This window comes from Mustelus asterias, chromosome 14 (assembly GCF_964213995.1).
Source record: "Mustelus asterias chromosome 14, sMusAst1.hap1.1, whole genome shotgun sequence".
NCBI lineage: Eukaryota > Metazoa > Chordata > Chondrichthyes > Carcharhiniformes > Triakidae > Mustelus > Mustelus asterias.
Genome location: NC_135814.1, coordinates 32,362,105 through 32,387,894, shown reverse-complemented (window position 1 = coordinate 32,387,894; position 25,790 = coordinate 32,362,105). Strand labels below are relative to the sequence as shown.

At 42.2% G+C, this 25,790-nt stretch overlaps 1 protein-coding gene across 2 annotated transcripts in view; it reads left to right on the top strand.

The window, feature by feature from the left end:
• acmsd (aminocarboxymuconate semialdehyde decarboxylase) overlaps window positions 1–11,919 on the top strand; it is a 40,258-nt gene extending 28,339 nt beyond the window's left edge. For both annotated transcript variants that reach the window (XM_078228128.1, XM_078228129.1), the window contains 4 exons: window positions 4,695–4,790; window positions 7,864–8,036; window positions 10,032–10,130; window positions 11,054–11,919. In XM_078228128.1, the coding sequence (XP_078084254.1) occupies window positions 4,695–4,790; window positions 7,864–8,036; window positions 10,032–10,130; window positions 11,054–11,131 (446 nt within the window). In that variant the 3' untranslated portion in view covers window positions 11,132–11,919. The remainder of the gene's footprint in view (window positions 1–4,694; window positions 4,791–7,863; window positions 8,037–10,031; window positions 10,131–11,053) is intronic.
• Window positions 11,920–25,790: the final 13,871 nt, after the last annotated feature.

Genomic DNA, 25,790 nt, shown 5'->3' with positions numbered 1-25,790 from the left:
TACTGCCTGGAGGAAAAATACTGATATGTCCTCATATTGGCATGGATGCCATCAGCCCAGGTGTTGCTGGTGTACATGTTTCTCTACTCTCCACAGGCTTTTCTTCCCCAAGAACTCATTACCTTCTTCGTCAAAGTATATTAACAATAAAATCCCCAGAGGGACCTCCATTATTATTTTTTAATTCATTCATGGGATGTGGAAATCATTTGCTAGGCCAGAATTTATAGCTAGGCCAGAATATATTGCCCATCCCTAAATGCCCTTGTGAAGATGGTAATGAGCAGCCCTCTTAAACCGTTGAAGTCCATGTGCTGTAGGTATGCGCACAGTGTCATTGGGGAGAGATTTCTAGAATTTTCATCCTGTGACAGTGAAGGAACAGCAATATTTCCAAGTCAGGATAATGTGTAGCTTGGAGGGGAACATTCAGGTAGTGGTGTTCCCATGTGTCTGCTGCCCTTGTCCTTCTGGATGGTAGTGGTCACAGGTTTGGCAGGGACTGTTAGAGGAGTCTTAGTGAGTTCCTGCAGCGCATCATGTAAATGGTACACAGGGCTATCTCTGTGCATTGAAGGTGGAGAAAGTGAATGTGGATGGGGCCAATCAAGTGGGCTGCTTTGTCTTGGATGATATCAAGGTTCTTGAATGTTATTGGAGCTGCTCATCCAGGCAATTGGAGAGTATTCCATCAAACACCTGACTTGTGCATTGTAGATGGTGGACAAACTTTGGAGAGTCAGGGAGTGAGTTACTTGCCATGGGATTCCTAGCCTCTGACCTGCTCTTGTTGCCATCATATTTTTATGGCTAGTCCAGTTCAGTTTCTGGTCAATGGTAACCCCAGAATGTTGATAGTGAAGGATTCAGTGATGGTAATGCCATTGAATGTCAAGGGGCAATGCTTAGGTTTTCTCTTGTTGAAGGTGATCATTGCCTGGTAGTTGTGTAGCTGAATGTTACTTGCCACTTGTCAACCCAAGCCTGGATACTGTCCGGGTCCTACTATGTGTTGACATGGACTGCCTCATTATGTAATGAGTCATGAATGGTGTTGAGCATTGTGCAGCGAATGTCCGCACTTCTGACTTCATGATGGAAGGAAGGTCATTGATGAAGCATCTGACGATGGTTGGGCCTAGGACACTACCCTGAGGAACACCTGCAGTGATGTCCTGGAGCTGAGACAATTGACCTTCAATGATGACAACCAATTTCATTTACTCTCTCAATTTGGGTATGACTCCAGCAAGTGGAGAGTTTTCCCCCGATTCCCATTGACTCTAGTTTTGCAAGAGCTCCTTGATGCCATATTCGGTCAAATGCTCAGCCACTCTCATCTCTCCTCTGGAATTCAATTCTTTTCTCGATATTTGAACTAAGGCTGTAATGAGGTCAGGAGCAGAGTGAGCCTCAACTGAGCATTAACGAACAGGTTATTGCTGAGCAAATGCTGCTTAATAGCACTGTTGATGACCCCTTCTGTCACTTTACTGATGATGAAGAATAGACTGATGGGGTGGTAATTGGCCACAGTCACCTTCCCTGGTTCCACCGACAGGACAGACCCAGAGGAGATGGAAGCACAGTGGTATACGGTCGGGAGGGAGCTGCCCTGGGAGTCCTCAACATCAACTCCAGACCCCATGAAGTCTCATGGCATCAGGTCAAACAGGGCCCTGACAACATTCCGGCAATAGTATTGAAGACTTGTGCTCCAGAATTTTCCGTGCCCCTAGCTAAGCTGTTCCTGTACAGCTACAGCTCCAGCAGCTACCCAACAATGTGGAAAATTGCCCAGGTATGTTCTGTATACAAGAAATAGGACAAATACCTAGGGATGGTGACTGTGGTGTTAGGGGCATTATCTGTAACATGTGATTCTGTGACCATGACTATGTCAGGTTGTTGCTTAGCTAATATGTGGGACAACTCTCTCAATTTTGGCACAAGACTCCAGACGTTAGAATGGAGGACCTTCCCAGGTCAGCAGGGCTGAGTTTGCTTAAGTCGATGCCGGGTGGTCCGTCCGGTTTCATTCCTTATCGATTTTCCAGCTGTATGATCCAACTGACTTAGAGCGCCCTAAAAGGCCTGGCAAGTTGCAGAAACCTGTTCTGATGAAAGGTCATCTTGACATCAAACATTAGCTCTCTTTCTCTCTACAGATGCTGCCTGACCTACTGAGTTTTCCCGCAGCTTTTGTTTCTATTTCAGATTTCCTGCATCTGCAGTATTTTGTTGTTTTTTTCAGAAAACCGTTCCCTGTTAATGTTCAGAAACTGCAATTCGAAAGTAGTGGAAGTGACTCTCAGCCAAGTCAGTGTTTCAGAGTTGCGCTTCTGTGGGTCTTTTCGCCTTCTCAATCTATTCCCACCTCTCTGGCACCATACAGGCTCAGTGACAGCAACGTTAAGTTATGGGTAATTTAAAAGGTGGTAAGTGGGTGAAAACACAGCAATATCTTGGGAGTACTTGGTCATGTGCTCTCTGCCTGTTTAAAAGCTGTGCTTCCAGCAACTGGATTACGATCCCAGGAGAGAAATTGCAGCAGACGTATTTCAGGAGCAGAGGGCCTCCCTGTTTCATTTTACTTCTCAGATTACCTCTGTGTAGGTTTTTTTTAAGGAAATGTCATGTATAATTACGTAAAATATATCCAGAAGTTGCTAGCAATATGCATGCTGATATTTTCCAAACAGGGGCCATTTTTCTCCAGTTGGCAGGAGACCTAGTGTGTTGATTAACTCACGCCAAGAGCACAAGGTTTGATCACATTCTGGCTGAGACAGATTTGGGCCCTGCCTCCACACCCTACTGGTTGTAACAAAATCACACCATTTGCTGTATTTTGGCAAATAATCGGCATGCACCTGCCTTCGGGCAAGAAACTCAAGAAGAGGACGTTTTTCCAAACAATGCACAGACCTTTCTCATTTGCAATGGAAATATTTCAGACAAAGGATACCCTGTGGTTATTGATGTGGTGCAAATCTATACGAGTGACGTGCCCACACAAAATCCCCGTGCTGATATTTGAAAATATGTTTTCTTTGCTTTGGTCCCTCAACTGTGTGGAAAAAGGATCATGTCTGTAGCCATGGCATGGAAGGTTGGTGCTGAGAGATGTAAACACATCACAAACTGAGGTCTCAGAGATGGAATGTGTTCCCACAACAGAAGCAAAGTAACTGACTTGCTCCCATAATGTGGTCTGATGATTGTATCGATGTGGTTTGTTACCAAGATTAGTACTTGTGGCATTATACTCAGCACAAAGCTGCTTTAATTTTTTAGAGAAATCAATATTGTTACATTGTAATCAGCAGATTGAGTGCAGAGGTAATGGTCGCTATTTTGAAAGAAGTGCCTGTGTGAATGCAGAACAAATGTCCACAAAACTAAGGGTTTTCTAAAAATAGCATTAAAGGTGAACTGACTTCACAAGCCTATCTTGTAAAACAGACAACAATTCAAAGCAAAAACAGAAAATGCTGGAAAATCTCAGCAGGTCTGAAAACATTGGCTCTATTCTCTTTCCACGGATGCTGTGTCAGACCTGCTGAGATTTTCCAGCATTTTCTGTTTTTGTTTCAGATTCCAGCATCCGCAGTATTTTGCCTTTAACTGTACAAAGCATTTCTTTGAACCAAATATACAAACTGGAAGTATTAGAAACATAGGTGTGTACCATTTATGTTAAATTGGACTCATGGAGCGACACGCAGCCTTCTTTTGACCTGGGCTTCCTACATTAATATCTGTATTACCTGAACTGAAACTATGCTTACCAGTGCCCTCACTGCTCATCTCTCGTGGTTTTAAACCATGATCACTGTACTCGCTTGTAGAAGGCAGCGCTGCTCTACTCAATACTCAACCTGCTGATCAGATAGTGTAATTACAACACTGTCATCAGGCTGCCAAAATAACTGGAAATTGTGTTACAACTTCGAACTTAATTTTCTATTATTGAAGAATTACCTAATGAGAAAATAGACATTGCTGTAAACAATTTTTTTAAATGCTAATTTTAAAATTGATGGCAGGCGCTATCCCATTTTCCAGAGTGAAGCAGCAAGAGTCAGGAATTTACAATACAGTAATCGCGTGAAAACAAAATTAAAATCAAAACAGAAAACGCTGGAAAAGCTCTTCCAAATAAAATTGGAAGGCCGCACGTCAGATGCTCAATTTGTGCTGAAGTAGTTGATCTTAGCCAGACCAGCCCCAGGGATTGTACATCGATTCCCATACCCCTGAGTCAGGAAGCATCAGGATTCATGAAAAACAATTACCAGACACTAATTAACATCCATGAGGCTATATCCTAGCAAGGGACCAGTCCCTTTAGGAGAGAAGGAACAGCAAAAAATGGTCGATAAAAAGAACAAAACTAAAGCACTCAAGTTATCACATAAAATGATTGCCAAGCAAATGCTTTTCATTTTAGGAGGAACATATTTTTCACTACAATTACCCTTTTCAGTTGCGTATAGATGCAATTCAATCTTCAGGATATGGATAAAAGAAGTTGGAAAAAATGTTTTATATTAAATACAATCTAATTCAGCCTCCCCAGATTACGGAAATGTCATAGACCTTGAAAGGAAAGTTGGGAATGGGGCACAAATTTCAACACTCATTGAGTGACCCACAACATAGAGCTATTTACTAATTTAGTTCTTCTTTAGGTATGCCTGCTGAAACAACCTCAGCAATCTGTTGCATGCTGTTTGGTGGAATCTTTGAAAAATTTCCCAAATTGAAAGTCTGCTTTGCCCATGGAGGTAAGAATTATATTTTCACATATCAAAGAAAGAGTTAATGGGTGTGAAATCTGGCAATGCCATTGTGCCAAACAGGCTGATTGCAAATTAGCAGCCCATTTTACAGCAAGCCCATTTCATTTCCCATTTATGCCTATGGATTGCCAATCTGCCACTTGCCTGGATGAGTGCATTTCTAATAGTTAAAAAGCTTGATATCATCCAGGACAAAGCAGCCTGCTTGATTGGAACTCCATCCACACCCTCCATCATTGATGCACAGTGGCAACAGTTTGTACCATCTACAAGATGCACTGCAGGAACTCACCAAGGCTCCTTAGACAGCACCTTCCAAATCTATGACCAGTGCCATATCGAAGGACAAGGGCAGGAGATTCACCATCACCTGGATATACCCCTCCAAACCACACACCATCCAAACCATCCTCACTGTCACTGGGTCAAAATCCTGGAACTTCCTTCCTAACAGCACTATGGGTGTACCTATACCAGATGGACAGCAGCAGTTCAAGAAGGCAGCTTATCACCACCTTTTGAAGGGCAAGAAGGAATGAGAAATAAATGTCAGCCTAGCCAACAACACCCACATCTGATAAAAATCTGCTGTGAGCCTATTTTGCATCACTCGTGTTGACTAATTTCACCCTCAATGACTTTCAGTTGCTATATTGTTAATTTTAAAAGCTTCTTTTCAGGTTGTAGATAATATTGGCAAGGGCACATTTCTTGCCCATCCCTAAATGCCCCGAGAAGATGATGGTGGGAATGTGTTTATGAGCTATTATTTGTCCAACTGAGTGTGCAAATAATCATTCATGTTGGCCATTTCAGAGGGGTATGAGAGTCAACTATATGTAGAAAGGGTAAAATCAAAGCTATTATACCTCTCTGGCAATCTGGATGGAATGGGACCCAAAAATCCTTGTCCTTCTCCTACAGAACAGGGAGATTGACATTCAACCTTCATGCTAATTACTTCATTCCCAGGACCTAGGCTGAGGTCAGTATTAGGAATAATTCACAGCAGAAATTCTGTGAACTGTGATTCTGGCAGTGCAGTAGCACAGACAGTAAGACCATAAGACCACAAGACATATGAGCAGACTTAGGCCATTTGGCCTATAGAGTCGGCTCCACCATTCAATCATGGCTGCTGCTGTCAAACTTTTGAATGGACTTTCCTTGCATTAAGTTGATCTTTCTCTACACGCTAGCTGTGACTGTAATAGTACATTCTGGACTCTCTCGTATCCTTCTCAATGAACGGTATGTTTAGCGCACAAGAAACAATACTTTTCACTGTATGTTAATACATGTGACAATAATAAATCAAATCAAATCAAATCTAAATTTTCTCATCCCCATTCTCCTGCCTTTTCCACTGATCCCCTTATTAATCAAGAACCTATCTATCTCTGTCTTAAAGACACTCAATGACCTGGCAAAGAATTCCACAGATTTACCACTCTCTGGCTGAAGAAGTTCCTCCTCATCTCTGTTTTAAAGGATCGTCCCTTTATTCTGAGGTTGTGCCCTCTAGTTCTAGTTTTTCCTCCTAGTGGAAACATCCTCTCCACGCAGTGTTTTCAGTTATAACCTCAAGTGTTATTAATAAATGAATGTGTAAAATGGCAAGCAGAAATGGAAAGAGAATTTTTTCCCCCTTTACAATGCAACAATGAAGCAGTCCATACAGTCTAAATGTGTTGTCAGGGCCTAATCATGTATCAGAGGTAAGTGGAACGAGAATACTTGTGAAATAAGTTCAGGCCTTAACAGTGATTTACTCTACATTAATATGGTGTCAGAATGAAGCCATAACTATGTGTCTGAATGCACCCACGTGGCAAAATAGGGTGCAGCTAAGGTAACTTCAACAATGATAGTCGTCTCACAAACTTCAACTTGGCAGTAACAGGGGGCACAAAAAGACTCAGAAACATTGTGCCAATTTTCCCCAATACAAATTCCCCATAACTTAATGTGCCCTCCAACAATCTTAGTTGACACCAGGAGATAAAGTTCTGGGCTGGAACAAGTGGGTGTTCCATAACACAAGGGAGGTGGTTGTGAAGCATTATTGCATACATTCTGATCTTTTAAAAGACCCTGTTACAAATACGTGTTGTCAGCCAGAAGCCTTGCCCACTAGCAGTACACATAGTGGGATACAGCGGGTACACTGCCCACAATTTCCTGCCTATGAAAATTAATAGATGGAAAGCAGTTGGCAGCACACCTGTGATTTGCTGGTATGCACAGTAAGCAGGCCAACCTCCCTGCCTGTAATTGGGTGTTTATAAAATCAGCCCAGTAGATTCAGCTCTTCCATGAAACTTGGATGAGTCTTCCAGATGCTCAGGGTGGAATTTCCAGTGTGTACCAATTACTTACATTTGTTCGAGTCCATTGAGATAAATAAAACATCCAAGCAGACAGCTACAAAAATTTAAATTGACTAAACTTCGTAAAATCCAATATTTTTCAAAACATTTATTGCATTTTCTAGTTTTCTTTTTTGAGCCTAATATCTTCAATGTGAAAATGTTACATTACAAGCTACTTGCAGATTCATTGCCATATCAAATGGTAAGAATTGTGACAAAACTTACACAAATAATTGATTTTTCAATCTATTTTTTTTCTTCAAACATTTCAGTTGTACATTGGAACTCTGAAGAGTTAGCTGTTTCAATTAATCCTTTGGCAGCATCTTAGTAATCAAGTCAAAACAGAATTCTACGTTGATTAACTGAAATAAAATTGCGAGGATTACAAGTGATTTTATTTTGTTTATGCATACCTCTTAATCTGTTATATAACATTTATCACTAAAAATTTAAAGAACCTTATTGTTCTCCCTTAGTGTTAAGAAAACAGGCGCTGGATTATGGTGACTAGGGGATTTTCACAGTAACTTTATGGCAGTGTTAACGTAGTGCTACTTGTGACACTAATAAGTAAACTTTGAAAAAACTTTAGATATTTTGAAAGCAGCAGGTGTACTTCAGTATTAAAGTTTTTGCGTGACTGTGAGAAAGAGGAAAGCTGTCTTAATATTGTTTCTCTTTAGGTGGTGCTTTCCCTTATACCATTGGTAGGATTGAACATGGATTTAACGTCCGTCCCGATTTGTGTGCCATGGACAACAAGTCAAACCCTCGAGAATACCTCGGCCGTTTTTACACAGATTCATTAGTACATGATCCACTTGCGCTAAAGCTGTTGGTGGAGGTGATTGGGAAAGTGAGTTGGACCTTCTATCACATTTCTTTCACAAACCACAGTCCTAGCTGAAATGTTGATTTGTGCACTGGGCAACAATTCGCAATGTGCTAAAGCAGAAAGTGCTGGAAATACTTTGCATTTTCGACAGGAGAGAGAAACAGAGTTGATATTTCTCAATCAATGACCTTTCATCAGAACTGGGAAAAGATACGGGCTGGGATTCTCCCAAAAACATTCTAAGTCCCCAATTCACATAAAAATGGGAGTGACTCCCACCGATTTTTTTAGCATGATTTTCAAAATGAATCTCTGACATTCTGTGCACTGCAGAGTACCCTAGCATGATTCACTCTGAAAATCAGTGGGTGGGGCCTATTCCCGCCCGAGAGGCCAGCAACATAGTGCTTCGTGGGCCACTGCGCATGCGCTGATCTGTCAGCACCGAAATTGGCACATGCGCAGTGGCCCCGCATTGCCAGCCTCCCGATCGCTGGCCAACCCAATCACTGGCCAGCCCTGCAACCTCCCATCGCCAGCCTTCCAACACCTCCCCCAACCCCCGATTGCTGGCCTCCCAGACAATCTCTGGGCAAGCCCCGATGTTTCCCCCCACCTGGCCACCCCCGATCTTCCCAACCCAGCGAGCCCCAATCCCCTCCCTCCCCCCGCACCCGACAGTGGTCCACCCTCCACACTCACCCGGATGGCCAGTCCCAGAAATTCAGTCCCAGGCCCGCTAATGATAAGGAAATGAAGATTTTCATATTGTAATCAGCTCCGTGCTGATTTCCAACACGGAACTGATGATGCTGGAAATCTTCAGCTGGGAGACGCATGGAGGTCCGAGCACCCAGCGGGATGCTGCGACATGGCCTCCATTGATGTCTCCAGGCCCGCTGCACTGCTGGGAGAATCGCCCCCATGATGTATTAGGTGTTAAGCAAGGAGTGAGTCAGCGAAAGGGGTGGGAGAACAAATTGGAAGGTCTGTAATAGGGTGGAAAATAGGAGAAGTTAAATGACAAAAGGGAGTTGTAATGGCATAAGTCAAGGAACAGAAGTCTAGAGGAGGTGTGAATGGCAGAATCATGAACAGCTCCTACCCCAAAACAAAGAGAGGAAAATCAAAAAAAGCATAGAAAATGGAAACAGAATGGGGACAGAGGTTACAATCTAAAATTGTTGAACTCAATGTTGAGTCCCAAAGGCTGTAAAGTGCATAATTGTGAGATCAGCTGCTATTCCTTGAGATTAATTGGAACACTGCAGGAGGTTGAAGGCAGAAAGGTTAGAGTGGGAGGAAGATGGTAAATTAAAATGACAGGCAACTGCAATCTTGGGGTCTCGCTTGCAGATTATAAGCAAATCTTCTGCAAAGCAGTCACCCAAAATACATTTGGTCTCCCTGCTGCGTATTTCCAACAGTTTTTGTTTTTATTTTAGATTTCCAGCATCCACAGTATTTCTTGCTTTAACAATGTGCTCAAATGCTTTACCTGTGAAAGAAAAACATTTTATAGCCGGGCATAATAAATGTTACTTGTTGTGGTCAAAGATTGAAACCACTCAAGTCTGTAAGTTGTAGTAACTGAGACTTTATTCAGAAACATACTTTGAGAGACATATAGTCTTGATCCTACAAAATGGCTGACTGGTACCAAGGCTGTGTAACATATTTATATCTTTTGGTTGTCAGCTTTACACCAAAGTCGGAATTCTCTGACTTCACGGCGTATGACATCGGAGAATTCCGGCCTATAAATCTCATAAGCAGCATTTGACTGCAGCTGGAGTTTAACTAACTGAAGGATGGAGCCTGTGCTTCTCATCACACTTTTGCTCACCCATTCTGTGAAGGCCATTAATGTGTGATTGTTACTTTCCCACATCAGCATGCTGAGAAAGGGCTCTCATAGCTATTCTTTAAAAGCTGTTAATGCTCATAACTACATGTGCCTACCTCAAAGCTATTCGTGTCATTTTTTTTCCAATTACCCCACTTCACTGTGTTTAGGACAAGGTGATGCTGGGCACAGATTATCCATTCCCACTGGGAGAATTGAAACCAGGAAGACTTATTGAGTCTATGGAAGAATTCAGCAATGAACTTAAGGTAATCTTAATATTAAGAGCTGCATAACCTGCATGTTGCTCTGTTAGTTCTGAAATACTAAGGGAGAAATTTCCACCCTCAAGAATGGGTGGGTTGGGGGGGGGGGTGGATAGGAAAAATAATTGATTTTTGGATCGCGGTAATAACTCCCAGCTCTGAAAAAGCAGAAACTTGTTTTTCCAGATAAGAAAGAGAGATGGAAGTGTTCTCAATTTTTTAAATTTAAAATAAAAGTGTCCTCAGTGGAGTGGTCTCTGGCTGCAGCTGAAGCCAAAGCAGGTGGATAGGATCACAAACTCTGCCTCAAATGTTAGCCCTCCCCCATTCTTCCACCGGGAAGCCACCTCTAGACCTAGTTTCTGATGTCTTGGGGGGGGATGTCCAGAGGTGAACTGAAAAATTACAGTCAACCTATAGCACTATGTTCTAAACACCTTTAAAGGAGCCCTAATCCACTGCTTGGCTGATAGGTAGCCCTGTACTCTCCCATCCTGCATCTGAGAAAATGTGTTGGAAAACTGGCCAGCAACATAAAATTCTACACCTCATACCTGCACCTATTGGGGCCAAAAGATCTAGCCCAGCTTGTCATTAAATACTGTAATAAAAAGACATTCAGTAAATGTGTTAAAGAAGTGAGAGGAGGCAAAGGAAAAAAAACAGGTCTACTGAAATGGTGTGACAGGAAGTGAAAAGGCTATAATTATTCAGGTAGGTGTGGAGAAAGTGTATTAAAGACAGATAAGAGAAAGGGAAATATAAGGAATTGTTTTTATCTTTATCTGTGATTACCACCGTAGATTAACCACTTTACTGTACAGTTATAAAATTCATCCCTTATTTTAAAACAAAAAGAAAGATCCATCTATTTATGCTGGGATTCTTTCAAATTTATCATAAAATTGGTTTCACTTGTTTTACAGGATAAGCTCCTCGCAAAAAATGCACTGGAGTTCCTTGGCCTTGGAAAGGAACAGTTTGTTGATCCAATATCCCCTTAACATGCTTTCCTTTTCCTCAGTTAAGAAATGTCTATCTTATATGAGACACAAGTGGGTTTGGAATTTGACTGATAAACATCTTCCCAAAGGCAACATCAATTCAATCTATTGTCATGGGATAAGCTTTAAAATGAACATCATACCCTGTTTATTGTAACTGCATACAGTGACACAGCTCCGGCTTGTATTAAATTGACCGACAGCAACAACCCTCTAAAATCCATAAATCTTGAACATTAATTGCAAATGCTTAATGAAAAGCTGACTGCAGCTCAGAACACAGACAACGAAACTTCACAAAGAACATTGTATCGAACATCCTATGTCTGCATGGACTTCCCTTCGCCAGATTATTTTGTTAATCTTTTCACATTACAAGTTGCTGTGTCCATATTTATAATGAAACCTGCTTCTGTAACATTGTCTCATTTTTTTTGGATGAGCCATTACACCTTCTGCTCTCTCTGGCGTACATAAAAGATTCCAAATCACTATTTCAGGGGGAGGAAAGGAACAGACACGTTATCCCTGGAGTGCTGGTCAACATTTATCTCTCAATCAACCTCACAAAAACACATTATCTGATCATAATCAGATTTTGTGTTTGTGGGACCTTTCTGTGGACAAATTAGTCATCATGTTTCCGACGTTACAGCAGTGACTATACTTCAAAAATACTTTATTGACTGTAAAACGCCAGAAACCTCTGACCTATTCCACGGCTGGGATTCTCCAGTGCCGCTGCAGTGAATGGAGTTTTGGCTGAGCACCAAATCTTGCTATTCTCAGTTGGCTGGGGGTGGGGAGATGAGATCAGAGAATCCTGCCCCAAGGTTGTGAAAGGTGTGATATAAATAGACATTCTTTTTTTAATTACTTCCACCTGCCAAAGGTGCTGCTTCAGCACTTCATGTTCCATTTCCTAGCTCCTAAACAAAATTCCAATCTCTGAAAAGCCCTATACTTTGCTTCACAGTGTAACTATAGTAGGTGTCTTTAAACTTAGAAAACATTTACGGATAATCTCACACATTAATCACCTCATAGCCTGAATCTTCACAAAGACTAGGTTCTTTACATAGTTTGAACACGTGATGATAAAAAAAGCAATAAAATATTTTGTAATGTATTGTAAAGGAGATTTGTAGATAGACTGAAGACAAAGCAGCAGGGATAGAAACCAACTTCAGGAAATCCAAAATATAGACAGTTTTCTTCAGTACAGCTTTATCAATTCAGGAATACATGTGGGCTGCTACTGAGAATTGTCAATATTAATTTTAAAGCAATCATTTTAAAACTATGTAAATCCAGATATATATTGACACACCCAGCAGTATTACTCAGAGGTCAGGTGTCCATCTGACACACCCCACGTCCCAGCATGCTGAAGCCAGGAAGTGTGTAAATCTCCTTGCTTACTTAAATGGTTGTATAACATATTTTCAGCTTAATACCTGCCATTGCATAACTAATTACAGTCCAGCATGAACGCATGTTTTGAAAGAACCAAGGCATGCTTTTGGGAAGCAAGAAGATGTTTAAACTCATTACAGAAAGTTTTTAATTTTTTCATAGAAGCTATGACTCGGAAACTGGTTATTTGACAGAACTAATTTGTGTTGGTGTTTATCCTCCACACAAACAAATACACCCAATCATATTTACCCAACCTGTTCCCATTTTCCTTCAACCCTTTTCCACTTTGTCCCACTAACCAATCTAATCTTGAATATTAAGATAGCTGCTGCCCCAACCACTAACCTTGGGAATGAATTCCACAGACTCTAAAGCTGTGAAAAGATGCCACTTCTGCCCTCAATTCGCAATCCTTTACTTTTAATGTTGTATCTATGACCCCTGATTTTTGACACTTCAACCACTGGAAGCAACCTGCTTCAATCTACCCCAATCTTTCCTTTCCTGATTGTAAACACTTCTATCATATTGTTTTTCTTTGTATTTGTATATCCGCATACCAATCAGCATCTTAGTGAATCTACATTGTACACTGTCCAGAGCCTCAATTTTCTTTCTGAAATCTTAAGTTCTGTTCTCAAGTCATTAAAAATTAGCAGCAAAATTCCATAGGTGTTTCCAAGCACAAGGCACAAAATTCTTTGTCACATAGTTCAGTGAGTGCTGCAGTGAGAAATGTTCTCCCCAAGTGGTGCAACTGCACAGCAAGTGGGACTGTGCCATGCAGAGGGCTTGCAAGCTGTGCACAAACAATGGCCTCTCTCAAATTCACAACCGAAGGGACATTAGAGGGAACATTGGCAGTGAGTTCACCTGGCTGTGTACCTTGAATCGACTAGCTGTACAACACATGATACTGATGTTGGTCAGTACAACTCACCTGCACTATTACAACATAGAACAGTACAGCACAGGAACAGGCCCTTCGACCCACAATGTTGTGCCGAACATGACTCCAAATTAAACTAATCCCTTCTGCCTGCCTTGGTCCATATCCCTCTATTCTTTGCATGTACACGTGCTTATCTAAAAGCCCCTTAAATGCCCCTATCATACCTGCCTGCACCACCACCCCTGGCAGCACATTCCAGACACCTACCACTCTCTTTGTAAAACGTTTACCCCTCACATCTCCTTTGAACTTTCTCCCTCCCACCTTAAGTTCTTGTAATTTAACATAAAACTAAAAGGAGACATTGAAGCTTTTCATCTTGTACTTGTGAGGACAATTTTCAAGAATGCCAATGTAAGGGAGAACAACAAATTTCTACCATATGATTGGAGAGTCTTGATTGGTTGGCAAGTGAGAAATGTGTCTCTGATGGGATGCCACCTAACCTTTCTACTCCCTTGCATATTTCCGATATGTGGGTGATACGTTTGCTGTACTTAAATCCGCAGCTGTATTTAATAATTTCCTTGCATGTCTTGATGGACTTCATCCTGCTCAAATGAACTCCCTTTCCTTGACGTAGTTGAGAAATGCCAAGGGGTTCTCTACCATGGTCTATCACAAGCCAACTTTCATATCTCTTAATATACCTGTTGGTATTCTTACCGTTCCACACGCTATACAATTTGTCTTACCAACAACCTTCTGAATAGGACTTGAACCATTTGTTCAACATGCAAGCTTGCTGCTGAAATAGGGTGCATCAAAAGCATCCTGCGGGAGAATAACTACCCGGTCAGATCATATTGCATTGTATATTGCACAAACTGATAAAGGCTGTCACCTTTGACCCTAAAAAGTGCCCAGTCTACCTCAGACCCTGAAAAGTGCCCAGTCTACCTCAGATTATCCTGAAAGAGCAGGTTTTTCCAAAGTTTGAGTAACAGGTGTTTCACGCTGCAACTATGCAGTAGTAACACAAGTGATATTCTTCATTAACAGGATGCTGCTGTCAAGCCAATAAGGTATCCTGCCTATCATGCAAATGAGTCATTTGAGGCATGAATTTCAGTGCCATTTTTATGCTAGGTGTGTGTAGGCTGTACATCCCAAAGATCGGTGGATCATATCAAACAGCACGTCCCTTCTGCTGTTCACAATGGGCAAGGTAGAAACTAAACCCAACCAGACCATGCTTGCAAAACACAGAGTCCAACATTAGATGGTGATTCAATGATTGGACAACATTAGCTAAATAATCCTCAGTGTGCTAAGAATTGTGTTGATAACCAAATTAAGATTGTCAGTCGGGCTTGCAGTGTGGTGCATTTGCACGTACTGGAAGCTACATATTTATTATTTTATTCTCAGACAGAAAGAACATGTATACATATTGCCCCTGTATCACCGAAGCAATATGTGACAGCGATTTGCTGGCTCATTCCTTGGGGCAATGCCTTGATCACTCAGTCAAGCTGTCTGTTTTAAATTTTAAACAATGCTTGGCAGTTAACTGTCAGTCACCATCAAGTGGTGAATTCTTCATATCAATGCCTCTACGAATCAGAGTCCACTTCCCAACCAATCAGCACTCTCTTCTTATACAGTTATAGTTGTTGTTTCCCCTGACACTGGTATCCTTGTGACTGTCCTGATGTGTGCAAGATGAAAAGATTTGACAAATGTATCTTTTGTCAGCAATACACAGGTTCTGTTCTACCAATGACTATAATAGTAAAAGTTATAAGTCATCTCCAAAGCTGATAATTGAATATTTGTTTTAGATATTCTCATGCCAAATAGTAGTTTCTTTGTTGCATTATTCAACATTTCCTCAGGATGTAAGTTTTAAAGAAATGCTGCTGACAAAAAAAATGTTATAAATATAACTTGATTTAATATATTGGCCCCGCATTTATTCTAATGAATACATATCCATATAAATAGCTTTGCCGGAATTTTAGCGCCTCGTCCGCCCGAGGCTCGTAAGATCCCACCCGAGGCAAATGGAGAATGCCATTCTGCGAGCCTCGCGCACCCCGATTCTGGGGCGGGCGAGGCAGTAAAATTCTGGCACTTATCTTGCATATGTGTTTGTAACATTCCTTTTCCATCCTCCAAAACAACCAGGGAAAAACTGCATCCATATTGTTAAACACACATGTGCCACTTTTGTGTATAACCATTATACACTTGGATGGAACCATTATACACTTTGTATCTGAATTAATGTATCAGTGGAAACAGAATTCAATTTTTTTTTAATGTTTGCTTTTTCAGTTAGCATAGGCAATTATTAGTTAGTTCTGCATTTACATTCATGTTCTGGCTCACAGTCAAACATCAAAAGGAAATTGTATAACGAGATCTGTGCCTTCAGTGTCTCTGCATGGGAGTGACAACAGTAATTCAATAAGGCTCGACAATTAGAACTAGGAGACACAGTTTCAAAATAAGGGATCTCGCATTTAAGATGGAGAGTAGGAGAATTTTCTTCTCTCAGAGGGTCGTGAGACTGTGAAACTCTCTTCCCCAGAGAGTGACACGGTGACACAGTGGTTAGCACTGCTGCCTCACAGCACCAGGGACCTGGGTTCAATTCTAGCTTCGGATCACTGTCTTTGTGGAGTTTGCACATTCTCCCTGTGTCTGCGTGGGTTTCCTCCGGGTGCTACCGGTTTCCTCCCACAGTCCAAAGATGTGTGGGTCAGGTGTGATTGGCCATGATAAATTGACCTTAGTGTCAGGAATTAGCAAGGATAAATAGGTGGGGTTATGGGAATGGGGCCTGGGTGGGAATGTGGTTGGTGCAGACACGATAGGCCGAATAGCCTTCTTCTGCACTGTAGGGATTCTATGGTGGACACAAGATCATTGAATATTTTTAAGGGTGAATTAGATAGATTCTTGATTGACAAGGGATACAAAGGGTATAAGGGCTAGGGAGAAAAATGGAGCTGAGGTCATAATCGGATCAGCCATGATCTTACTGAATGGTGGAGCAGGCTCGAGGGACCGAATGATCAATTTCTGCCTCAAATCATATATTTGTATAAGATGCCAATTCTAGGTTTCTCATAACCAGCAAAAATGTTGGCCTTAAAGTCTGACATTCTTCCAGTTGAAAATGAGAATGCAATTATTCTACTCATTTTATTCCTAACAACTTTTCCTACTAGATTTATGAACAGGAAGAATTTCAGCCCAACGTTATCCCGTTAGGTAAAGGATTGTCACACTTGTTTTCAAAACAAACTCTTTTGCTAAAATTAGTGACAATCTCTCTTTGTCGGAAAGTTTTTTGCATGTGTTTTACATCTATTCACATTAATGCTCATTCCAATTCTGTAATGTATTTCTTCAAATAAATAATATTTAGTAATTAACTCAAATGAGAACCTTGCAATATTTGCCTTCATATACAGTGAATGATGACTCAGTAGTAAATGGTTTAATTGTTTGTACTTTCAACTAGAAAGGGTCAGATCAGTTGAAACCATGCTTTTGTTATTTCAGTAGTAAAGCGAATAAAAGATCTACATTTTTAAGTGTGTTCTATTTAAATTGCTATGACTGTACACTTTGAAAATACCGGATAATTGCGGATAATGTGTTTTTATAATGATGTAAATGTACCAATCATTCATAAGGGATTAGGTAAACAGGTTGTAGGTTCACTTATTTAGAATAGGCATATAAAAACATATCTATATGTGGATAGAAAGCTTGAAGATTTCAGCAGCAGAGCTGTGTGTACTGTTTTGTGCTCACAGGCCAAAATAAAACTGAGACTGGATTACATGACACACTTCCCTTCCAGGGATGGCATGATTTAATATTGCAACAGATGACAATGCCAAAACAGCGAATTGGATAAGAACAATATTTCATTAAAAGCTATATGGTTTAGTACACAAGTTTTATTTTTCTATTCATGACCACAATCTAATCCATCCCCAACACCTTCTCTGCCTGATAAATTGAGACAGCATCTTCACCACAAGAACAGCTAACAATAGGGCAGCACGATAACACAATGGTTAGCACTACTGCCTCACAGCGCCAGGAACCTGGGTTCAATTTCAACCTCAGGTGATGTCTGTGTGAAGTTTGTACATTTTCCGGGTGCTTCGGTTTCCTCCCACACTCCAAAGGTGTGCGGGTTAGGTTGATTGGCCATGCTGAATTGCCCATTAGTGTCAGGGGATTAGCAGGGTAAATATGTGGGGTTATAGGAATAAGGTCTGGGTGGGATTGTTGTCGATCCAAGCTCGATAGGCTGAATGACCTCCTTCTGCACTGTAGGGATTCAATGATTCTATGAATTCAGGAAGGAGGTCCAACACCATCACCTACGATATTTAGGAATAGACATAAAATGTGGCCTTTGCAGAGTAACCAACATGGCAAGAACAAATAGTGAAAGGGGACATACAGCAGAAGAGACAAAACACTTGATATGATTGCCAGTCATTGAGATATTAGTGTCAGTGGGATTAGTAGGGTAAATACATGGGGTTACAAGATAGGACCTGGGTGGGATTGTTGTCAGTGCAGACTCAATGGGCTGAATGCCTCCTTCTGCACTGTCGGGATTCTATGGTTCTATGAACATACATCCGTGTGTTTCCCAACCGAAAACCATGGATAAACAGGGATATCCACTGTTTGCTGAAGTCCAGGTCTGAGATGTTCAAGTCAGTCAACCCTGACCTACACAAGAAATGATGTGGAAATGCCGGCGTTGGACTGGGGTAAACACAGTAAGAGTTTTAACAACACCAGGTTAAAGAACAAAGAACAGTACAGCACAGGAAACAGGCCCTTCGGCCCTCCAAGCCTGTGCCGCTCCTTGGTCCAACTAGACCAATCGTTTGTATCCCTCTATTCCCAGGCTGCTCATGTGACTATCCAGGTAAGTCTTAAATGATGTCAGCGTGTCTGCCTCCACCACCCTACTTGACAGTGCATTCCAGGCCCCCACCACCCTCTGTGTAAAAAACATCCCTCTAATATCTGAGTTATACTTCGCCCCTCTCACCTTGAGCCCGTGACCCCTCGTGATCGTCACTTCTGATCTGGGAAAAAGCTTCCCACCGTTCACCCTATCTATCCTCTTCATAATCTTGTACACCTCTATTAGATCTCCCCTCATTCTCCGTCTTTCCAGGGAGAACAACCCCAGTTTACCCAATCTCTCCTCATAGCTAAGACCCTCCGTACCAGGCAACATCCTGGTAAACCTTCTCTGCACTCTCCCTAACGCCTCCACGTCCTTCTGGTAGTGCGGCGACCAGAACTGGACGCAGTACTCCAAATGTGGCCTAACCAGCGTTCTATACAGCTGCATCATCAGACTCCAGCTTTTATACTCTATACCCCGTCCTATAAAGGCAAGCATACCATATGCCTTCTTCACCACCTTCTCCACCTGTGTTGCCACCTTCAAGGATTTGTGGACTTGCACACCTAGGTCCCTCTGTGTTTCTATACTCTTGATGGCTCTGCCATTTATTGTATAACTCCTCCCTACATTATTTCTTCCAAAATGCATCACTTCGCATTTATCCGGATTAAATTCCATCTGCCACCTCTTCGCCCAATTTTCCAGCCTATCTATATCCTGCTGTATTGCCCGACAATGCTCATCGCTATCCGCAAGTCCAGCCATCTTCGTATCATCCGCAAACTTGCTGATAACACCAGTTATACCTTCTTCCAAATCATTTATATATATCACAAATAGCAGAGGTCCCAGTTCAGAGCCCTGCGGAACACCACTGGTCACAGACCTCCAGCCGGAAAAAGACCCTTCGACCGCTACCCTCTGTCTCCTATGGCCAAGCCAGTTCTCCACCCATCTAGCCACTTCTCCTTGTATCCCATGAGCCTTAACCTTCTTAACCAACCTGCCATGTGGGACTTTGTCAAATGCCTTACTGAAATCCATATAGACAACATCCACGGCCCTTCCTTCGTCAACCAGTTTAAAGTCCAACAGGTTTATTTGGTAGCAAATTCCATTAGCTTTTGGAGCGCTGCTGCTTCGTCAGATGGAGTGGAAATCTGCTCTCAATCAGGGTATACAAAGACACAAAATCAAGTTACAGAATACTGATTAGAATGCGAATCTCTACAGCCAACCAGGTCTTAAAGATACAGACAATGTGAGTGGAGGGAGCATTAAGCACAGGTTAAAGAGATGTGTATTGTCTCTACACAAGAAAGCCAGATATGCTCTACAGAGATCCATCAAAGATGCCAAAAGACAGTACCGGACCAAGCTAGAGTCTCAGGCTAGCCACACAGACTCCCGCCAACTATGGTAAGGTCTGCAAGACATAACAGGCCACAAGATGAAGGCTTGTAAAATTGCCAGCAACAATGCACCCTTTCCCGATGAGCTCAATGTATTCTATGCCCATTTTGAGCAAGAGGTCAGAGAGAGTACGCCCTCCACTCCGGAAGCCTTGGACAAACCTGTATCTGAGGTCACCATCACAGACGTCGGAGCAGCCTTCTCGTAAGTCAACCCACAGAAAACGACTGGCTCGGATATGTATGTTTAGATATTTAGGGCAGTACAGTGGTTAGCACTGCTGCCTCACAGCGCCAGAGACCCAGGTTCAATTCCGGCCTTGGGTTACTGTGTGGAGTTTGCACATTCTCCTCATGTCTGTGTGGGTTTCCTCTGGGTGCTCCGGTGGGATTGTGGTTGGTACCGGCTCGATGGACCAAACGGCCTCCTTCTGCACTGTATGTATTCTATGATTCTATGGGATACCCGGATGAGCACTCAGATCCTGCGTGGACCAACTGGCAGGGGTATTCACAGACATCTTCAACCTCTCTTTACACCAAACTGAGGTCCGTATCTGCTTCAAAAAGACAACCACCTTCCCAGTACCAAACAAAAGCAAGGTAGCGTGCCTTAATGACTACTGTCTGGTGGCTCTGACATCCATCATTATGGAGTTTTCGAAAGGTTACTCATGGCATCAATCAATTCCGGCTCTCAGATTGCCTGGATCCACTACAGTTTGCCTACCGCCGCAACAGGTCCATAGAAGACAGATGCGATCTCCCTGTTCCTACACTCAACCCTGGAACACCTAGATAACAAAGACACCTATGTCAGACTTCTATTTATTGACTACAGCTCAGCCTTCAACACCATTATTCCTACGAAACCCATCTCCAAACTTTGTGACCTGGGGCTTGGCTCCTCCCTCTGCAACTGGACCCGAGACTTCCTGACCCACAGACCGCAATCAGTAAGGATAGGCAATAACACCTCCTCTGCGATCATCCTCAACACCGGTGCCCCACAAAGCTGTGTCCTCAGCCCCTTACTATACTCCTTATACACCTATGACTGTGTGGCCAAATTCCCCTCCAACTTGATTTTCAAGTTTGCTGATGACACCACCGTGGTGGGTCAGATCTTAAACAATGACAAGACAGAGTACAGGAAAGAGATAGAGAATCTGGTGAACTGGTGTGACAACAATGAGCTCTCCCTCAATGTCAACAAAATGAAGAGGATAGTCATCGACTTCAGGAAGTGTAGTGGAGAACATACCCCTGTCTACATCAATGGGGACAAAATAGAATTGGTCAAGAGCTTCAAGTTTTTAGGTGTCCAGATCATTAACAACCTGTCCTGGTCCCTCCATGCTGACGCTATAGTTAAGAAAGCACACCAACACCTCTACTTTCTCAGGAGACTAAGGAAATTTGGCATGTCCGCTACAACTCTCACCAACTTCTACAGATGTACCATAGAAATAATTCTTTCTGGTTGTATCACAGCTTGGTATGACTCCTGCTCCATTCAAGACCGCAATAAATTACAAAGGGTCATGAAAAAAAACCCAGTCCATCACTCATACCAGCCTCCCATCCATTGACTCTGTCTACACTTCCCGCTGCCTTGGAAAAGTAGCCAGCATAATCAAGGACCACATGCACCCCGGGCATTCTCTCTTCCACCTTCTTCCATTGGGAAAAAGATACAAAAGTCTGAGGACATGTAACCCAACCGACTGAAGGACAGCTTCTTCCCTGCTGCCATCAGACTTTTGAATGGACCTACTTCGCATTAAGTTGATCTTTCTCCACATCCTAGCTATGACTATAACACTACATTCTGCACTCTCTTCTTTTCTTCTCTATGAACGCTATGCTTTGTCTGTATAGTGCGCAGGAAACAATACTTTTCACTGTATACTAATGCATGTCGCAATAGTAAATAAAATAAAATATGGCCTATATAATTGGTATCACACCAGCACTGAAATGTATATATTGCATTACTCATTTGTGTGTAAGGCAGAAGGTCATTATGGCTTGACGGCAGTTAGTGGAGAGTACCACTTGTGTTGCTACTGCATAGTAGCAGCATGAAACAATTAGCTTCACCTGCTGCTCCAATTTCTCTGATACCTTACCATACCAGGGTAATCTGAGGTAGACTGGGCTTTTTCTGAACTGTAAAAAGTGACTTTAGGCCCAGTTATGAGTTTGCACGATATACAGCAAGCAATTATCTGGTCAAGGTAGCCATGACCACAGAATGGCTTTGATGTCCTATTTCAGCATCAAGTTTGCCTGGTGAGAACATTTCTAAGACCCTATTTTAGAGCTTGCTGATAAGGCCATTCTATAGTGTGTGGAACTGTAGGAATCCCAATGCATATATTGCCCAGTAATGGTAAGCTTGCAGTGGACAGTAAGAGAGGACCCACTGGCAGATTCCTCAGCTACCACATTGAAGAAAGGGAGCTGATTTCACTGCTCCATTTCAAAGGTGGATTTGAGCTACCTTGAGCAGAACATTGCTCGCTGTATATTAATTTATTAATGGGCCTAAGGCTGCTACTTTCAGTCTACCTCACATGACCCTGAAAAGGTAAGGTGTCTGAATAATTTGAGCAAGAGGTGAAGCTAGCCATTTCATGCAACACAAGTGGTATTCTCCACTAACAGGATGCTGTCGTCAAAACAAAAGATGATCTGTCTTACAAATGAGTAATGTGTTATATGAATTTCAGTGCCAGTGTGATGCCAGGTACATAAACCGTATGTCCCGTCAGCTGTGCGCTACAAGCAAAGCACTGACCCAAACAGCCATGCTTGCAAATCTCAAAGCATAGTGCCCAACATTAAATGTGATTCCACGATTGGACAACACTTGCTAAACAACCCTGAGTGTGCTGAGAATTACACTAACAGACAATTTAAGATCAGTTGGGCTCGTAGTGTGGTTTACTTAGACATACTCGAAACTATATATATTCACACACGAGACCCTGTCCTTTGCTGGTAGAAGGAGCATGTCTAAACAAAGTAGCTTTTTCAACTAAACAATGGCTTAGGGATAGCCATTCCCTGGCTGTCTCTCCATGGCAATGTCATGACCAATCATCTTTTATCCAATAATCACCATGATTGTTTTCTTATATCTTTGTGAAACATCTTGGGATTTCACAAGATGTTTTTAATGTTTTCCACATTAAGCATCATATATAAAATCTGCTGTTATTGTCCAGGGAATGTTGGCTGTTGAGTCCATTCATTCCTCAGAATAGACGAAGACATCACTGGTCCGTTGAATAACTTTTATTGAGCAGAGTTTTAAAATTAACACATTACTGAAAGCAAAAAAAGGATTATGAGAGAAAGAGAGACCAGCAAAAGCTAGTCTGGACACAGATTTAATCCAAACCTTACACTGCCCACATATAGCTATGGAAAGCGTTATAACTTTTCGGTTATCGGTGTTATGAAATTACTAAGTACAAGCAGTGTCTGTAACTTTCATAAACAATTTGTAGCTGTAACCATGAAGGCTTTGTTTATGAAAATCTTTGTTTTGCTTATGAAAAAGCCTTGCTTGCATTGTACTTTCAAAGAATGCAGTCAACTTCCCAAGCTAATCCTGGCATCCCAGCTGAGTTTTAAAATGCGGCTAAGTTAGCTTCAAAGCTTAGCACAGTTGGTTACATAGGCAGAAATATCTTAAAATGAAGTATTTTGCATAAACTGAAGCAAACCATACAAAATATCCCACATTGGCTGATGCCCTTTGCAGCCAGGCATCACAGTTGGTTAGAAACCCCAAATGAGCTGACCGTTGCTTTAGCATCCCTATGGTGTGCTCAACAATAATTCACATGATGGTATGCACTTCATTGTGTTCTTGTGTCACTTGTTGGGTTTGGGATTTCTAACCAGCTGTGATGCCTGGCTGCAAAGGGCATCAACAATCATAGTCAACCTGTCTGGTTTGAATTTAAACAAACGTTTGACAGTTAATTTCCCCTGGTGCCTTTACCATGACAACACCTCTACCAATCAGAGGCCAGTCGCTACTCAATCAGCATTCTCTTCTCACGCAGTATACATTGTTTTTCCCTTTATAATTGATATTCTTATGTCTGGCCTGATGAGTATAAGATGAAAAGGTTTGACAGCATGTTCCTTTTTTCTCTCTTTTTCCAATACATTCTTTCCAAGATGAGTTCAGGGCAGTGGTAATACGCCCTGCTATTTCACAACAGTCTGCATTGCACAGCAATATTTTAAAACAGTCCAAATGAGCTGATCATTGTTTTAGCATCCCTATGGTGTGCTCAACAGTAATTCACATGATGGCATGTGCTTCGTTGCGTTCTTGTGTCACTTGTTGGGTTTGGGGTTTCTGACCAGTTGTAATGCCTGCTGCAAAGGGCATCAGCCATCATTCCCTGGACAATAAAAACAGATTTTCTATATGATAATTAATGTGGAAAACATTAAAAACATCTTGTGAAATCCCAAGATGTTTCACAAAGACATAAGAAAACCACCACTGGTGATAATTGGATAAATGACTTTCACATCTGCCGACATGAACCATTTAAGTATTTACAGAACAATATGCACCGCAGTTGACATGTTAGCCAGCTCGATTCCGTCTGTAAAACCGTGGGCTCTTGCTAAGTCTGACAGGTTACAAATTTCTGTTCACCTCTCAAATTAATAAAACCAATACATAATAGCTTTAATTGTCACTGTATTTATACAGATAGTGGGCAGGATTCTCCGATCTCATCCATCCCCACCCCCTAATGGCAGTGAAAGCGGAGAATTTGGCGCTTAGTTAGAACTTGATTCACTGCAGTGACACCAGAGAATCCCAGCTGTGGACGAGGTTGGAGGTTTCTGGCAATCAAGTATAAACCGGTATATTTGACAGATGACTCCTAGAATAGCTGGGAGGTTTCTATTGCACTGAAGCTTAACATCTGTTATCAGTGTGATTATTTGAAGAAATGAATGAATGAGTTTGGAAGAAGGAATGGGTAGCAGTTGGAAGATGGTTGTGTGTAGCTAATATCACTGGACTGGTAATCCAGGCTAATGTTCAGCACCATTCTTAACTCTCCTGTTGTGGCCCACGAATAAAGAAAAACTCAGGAGTTCAACTCTTTTGTCCACGTTTGGACTGAGGCCAGAAACTGAGTGGCCCCTCTAACCCAGAACCCAAAACATTTGAAGATAAGTGGGCAAAGGGAATAATAGCCGCCAGCCGGTATTTTCCTTTTTTTTAACTTTTTAAACTCTTTATTAACTTCTTGTAAACAGGCTACACATTATTCCAAGAACATGGACAAGGACAGCAAGATGAAACTGCATATTTGTTGGGATGCCTTCAGAACATAGATGACACCCTTGATCCATGGCAGAATTACCTCAGCATTTCAACGACTGCAATAAATATCAGATTTGGTCGATTTAGAGCTTCTCTTCATCGTAACTCAGGCATAGTTGAGGACATCTGCAACCATCACCAAGATCAAACTTCTGGAGGGTCATCCATTATGTGGGGCTAACTGTACCTACATTCAAAGGACTTGCCTCTGAAGAAGTCATACATGAACTAATCTTCTCTCTCCACAAGACACTGCCAAACATGGTGTTTTTCAAGCATTTTGTCCCTAGTTTTTCCTCACGCCTATCCCGAGCATTTTCCTTTCACTCGGAGTCAGCTGCTGGCCTCCTCCCCGCACGACACATCCCGGCACGCACTTGGGCACAGGGCTTCCGGTGACGCGCAGCGGATCGATGCCGTCATTTCCAGCGATTGTGCGCGCGCGCGCAGACGCTTTGGCCGAGGGGGGGGCGGTGTGCGCATGCGCCCTGTGCCGGCGACGCTGGGCGGAGAGTCAGTCGCTTTTGCCTTCCCCCCCGCCCACACCACAGGTCCCGCCATGCACTGTGCTCCGAGCTTTCGGTGACGCGAAA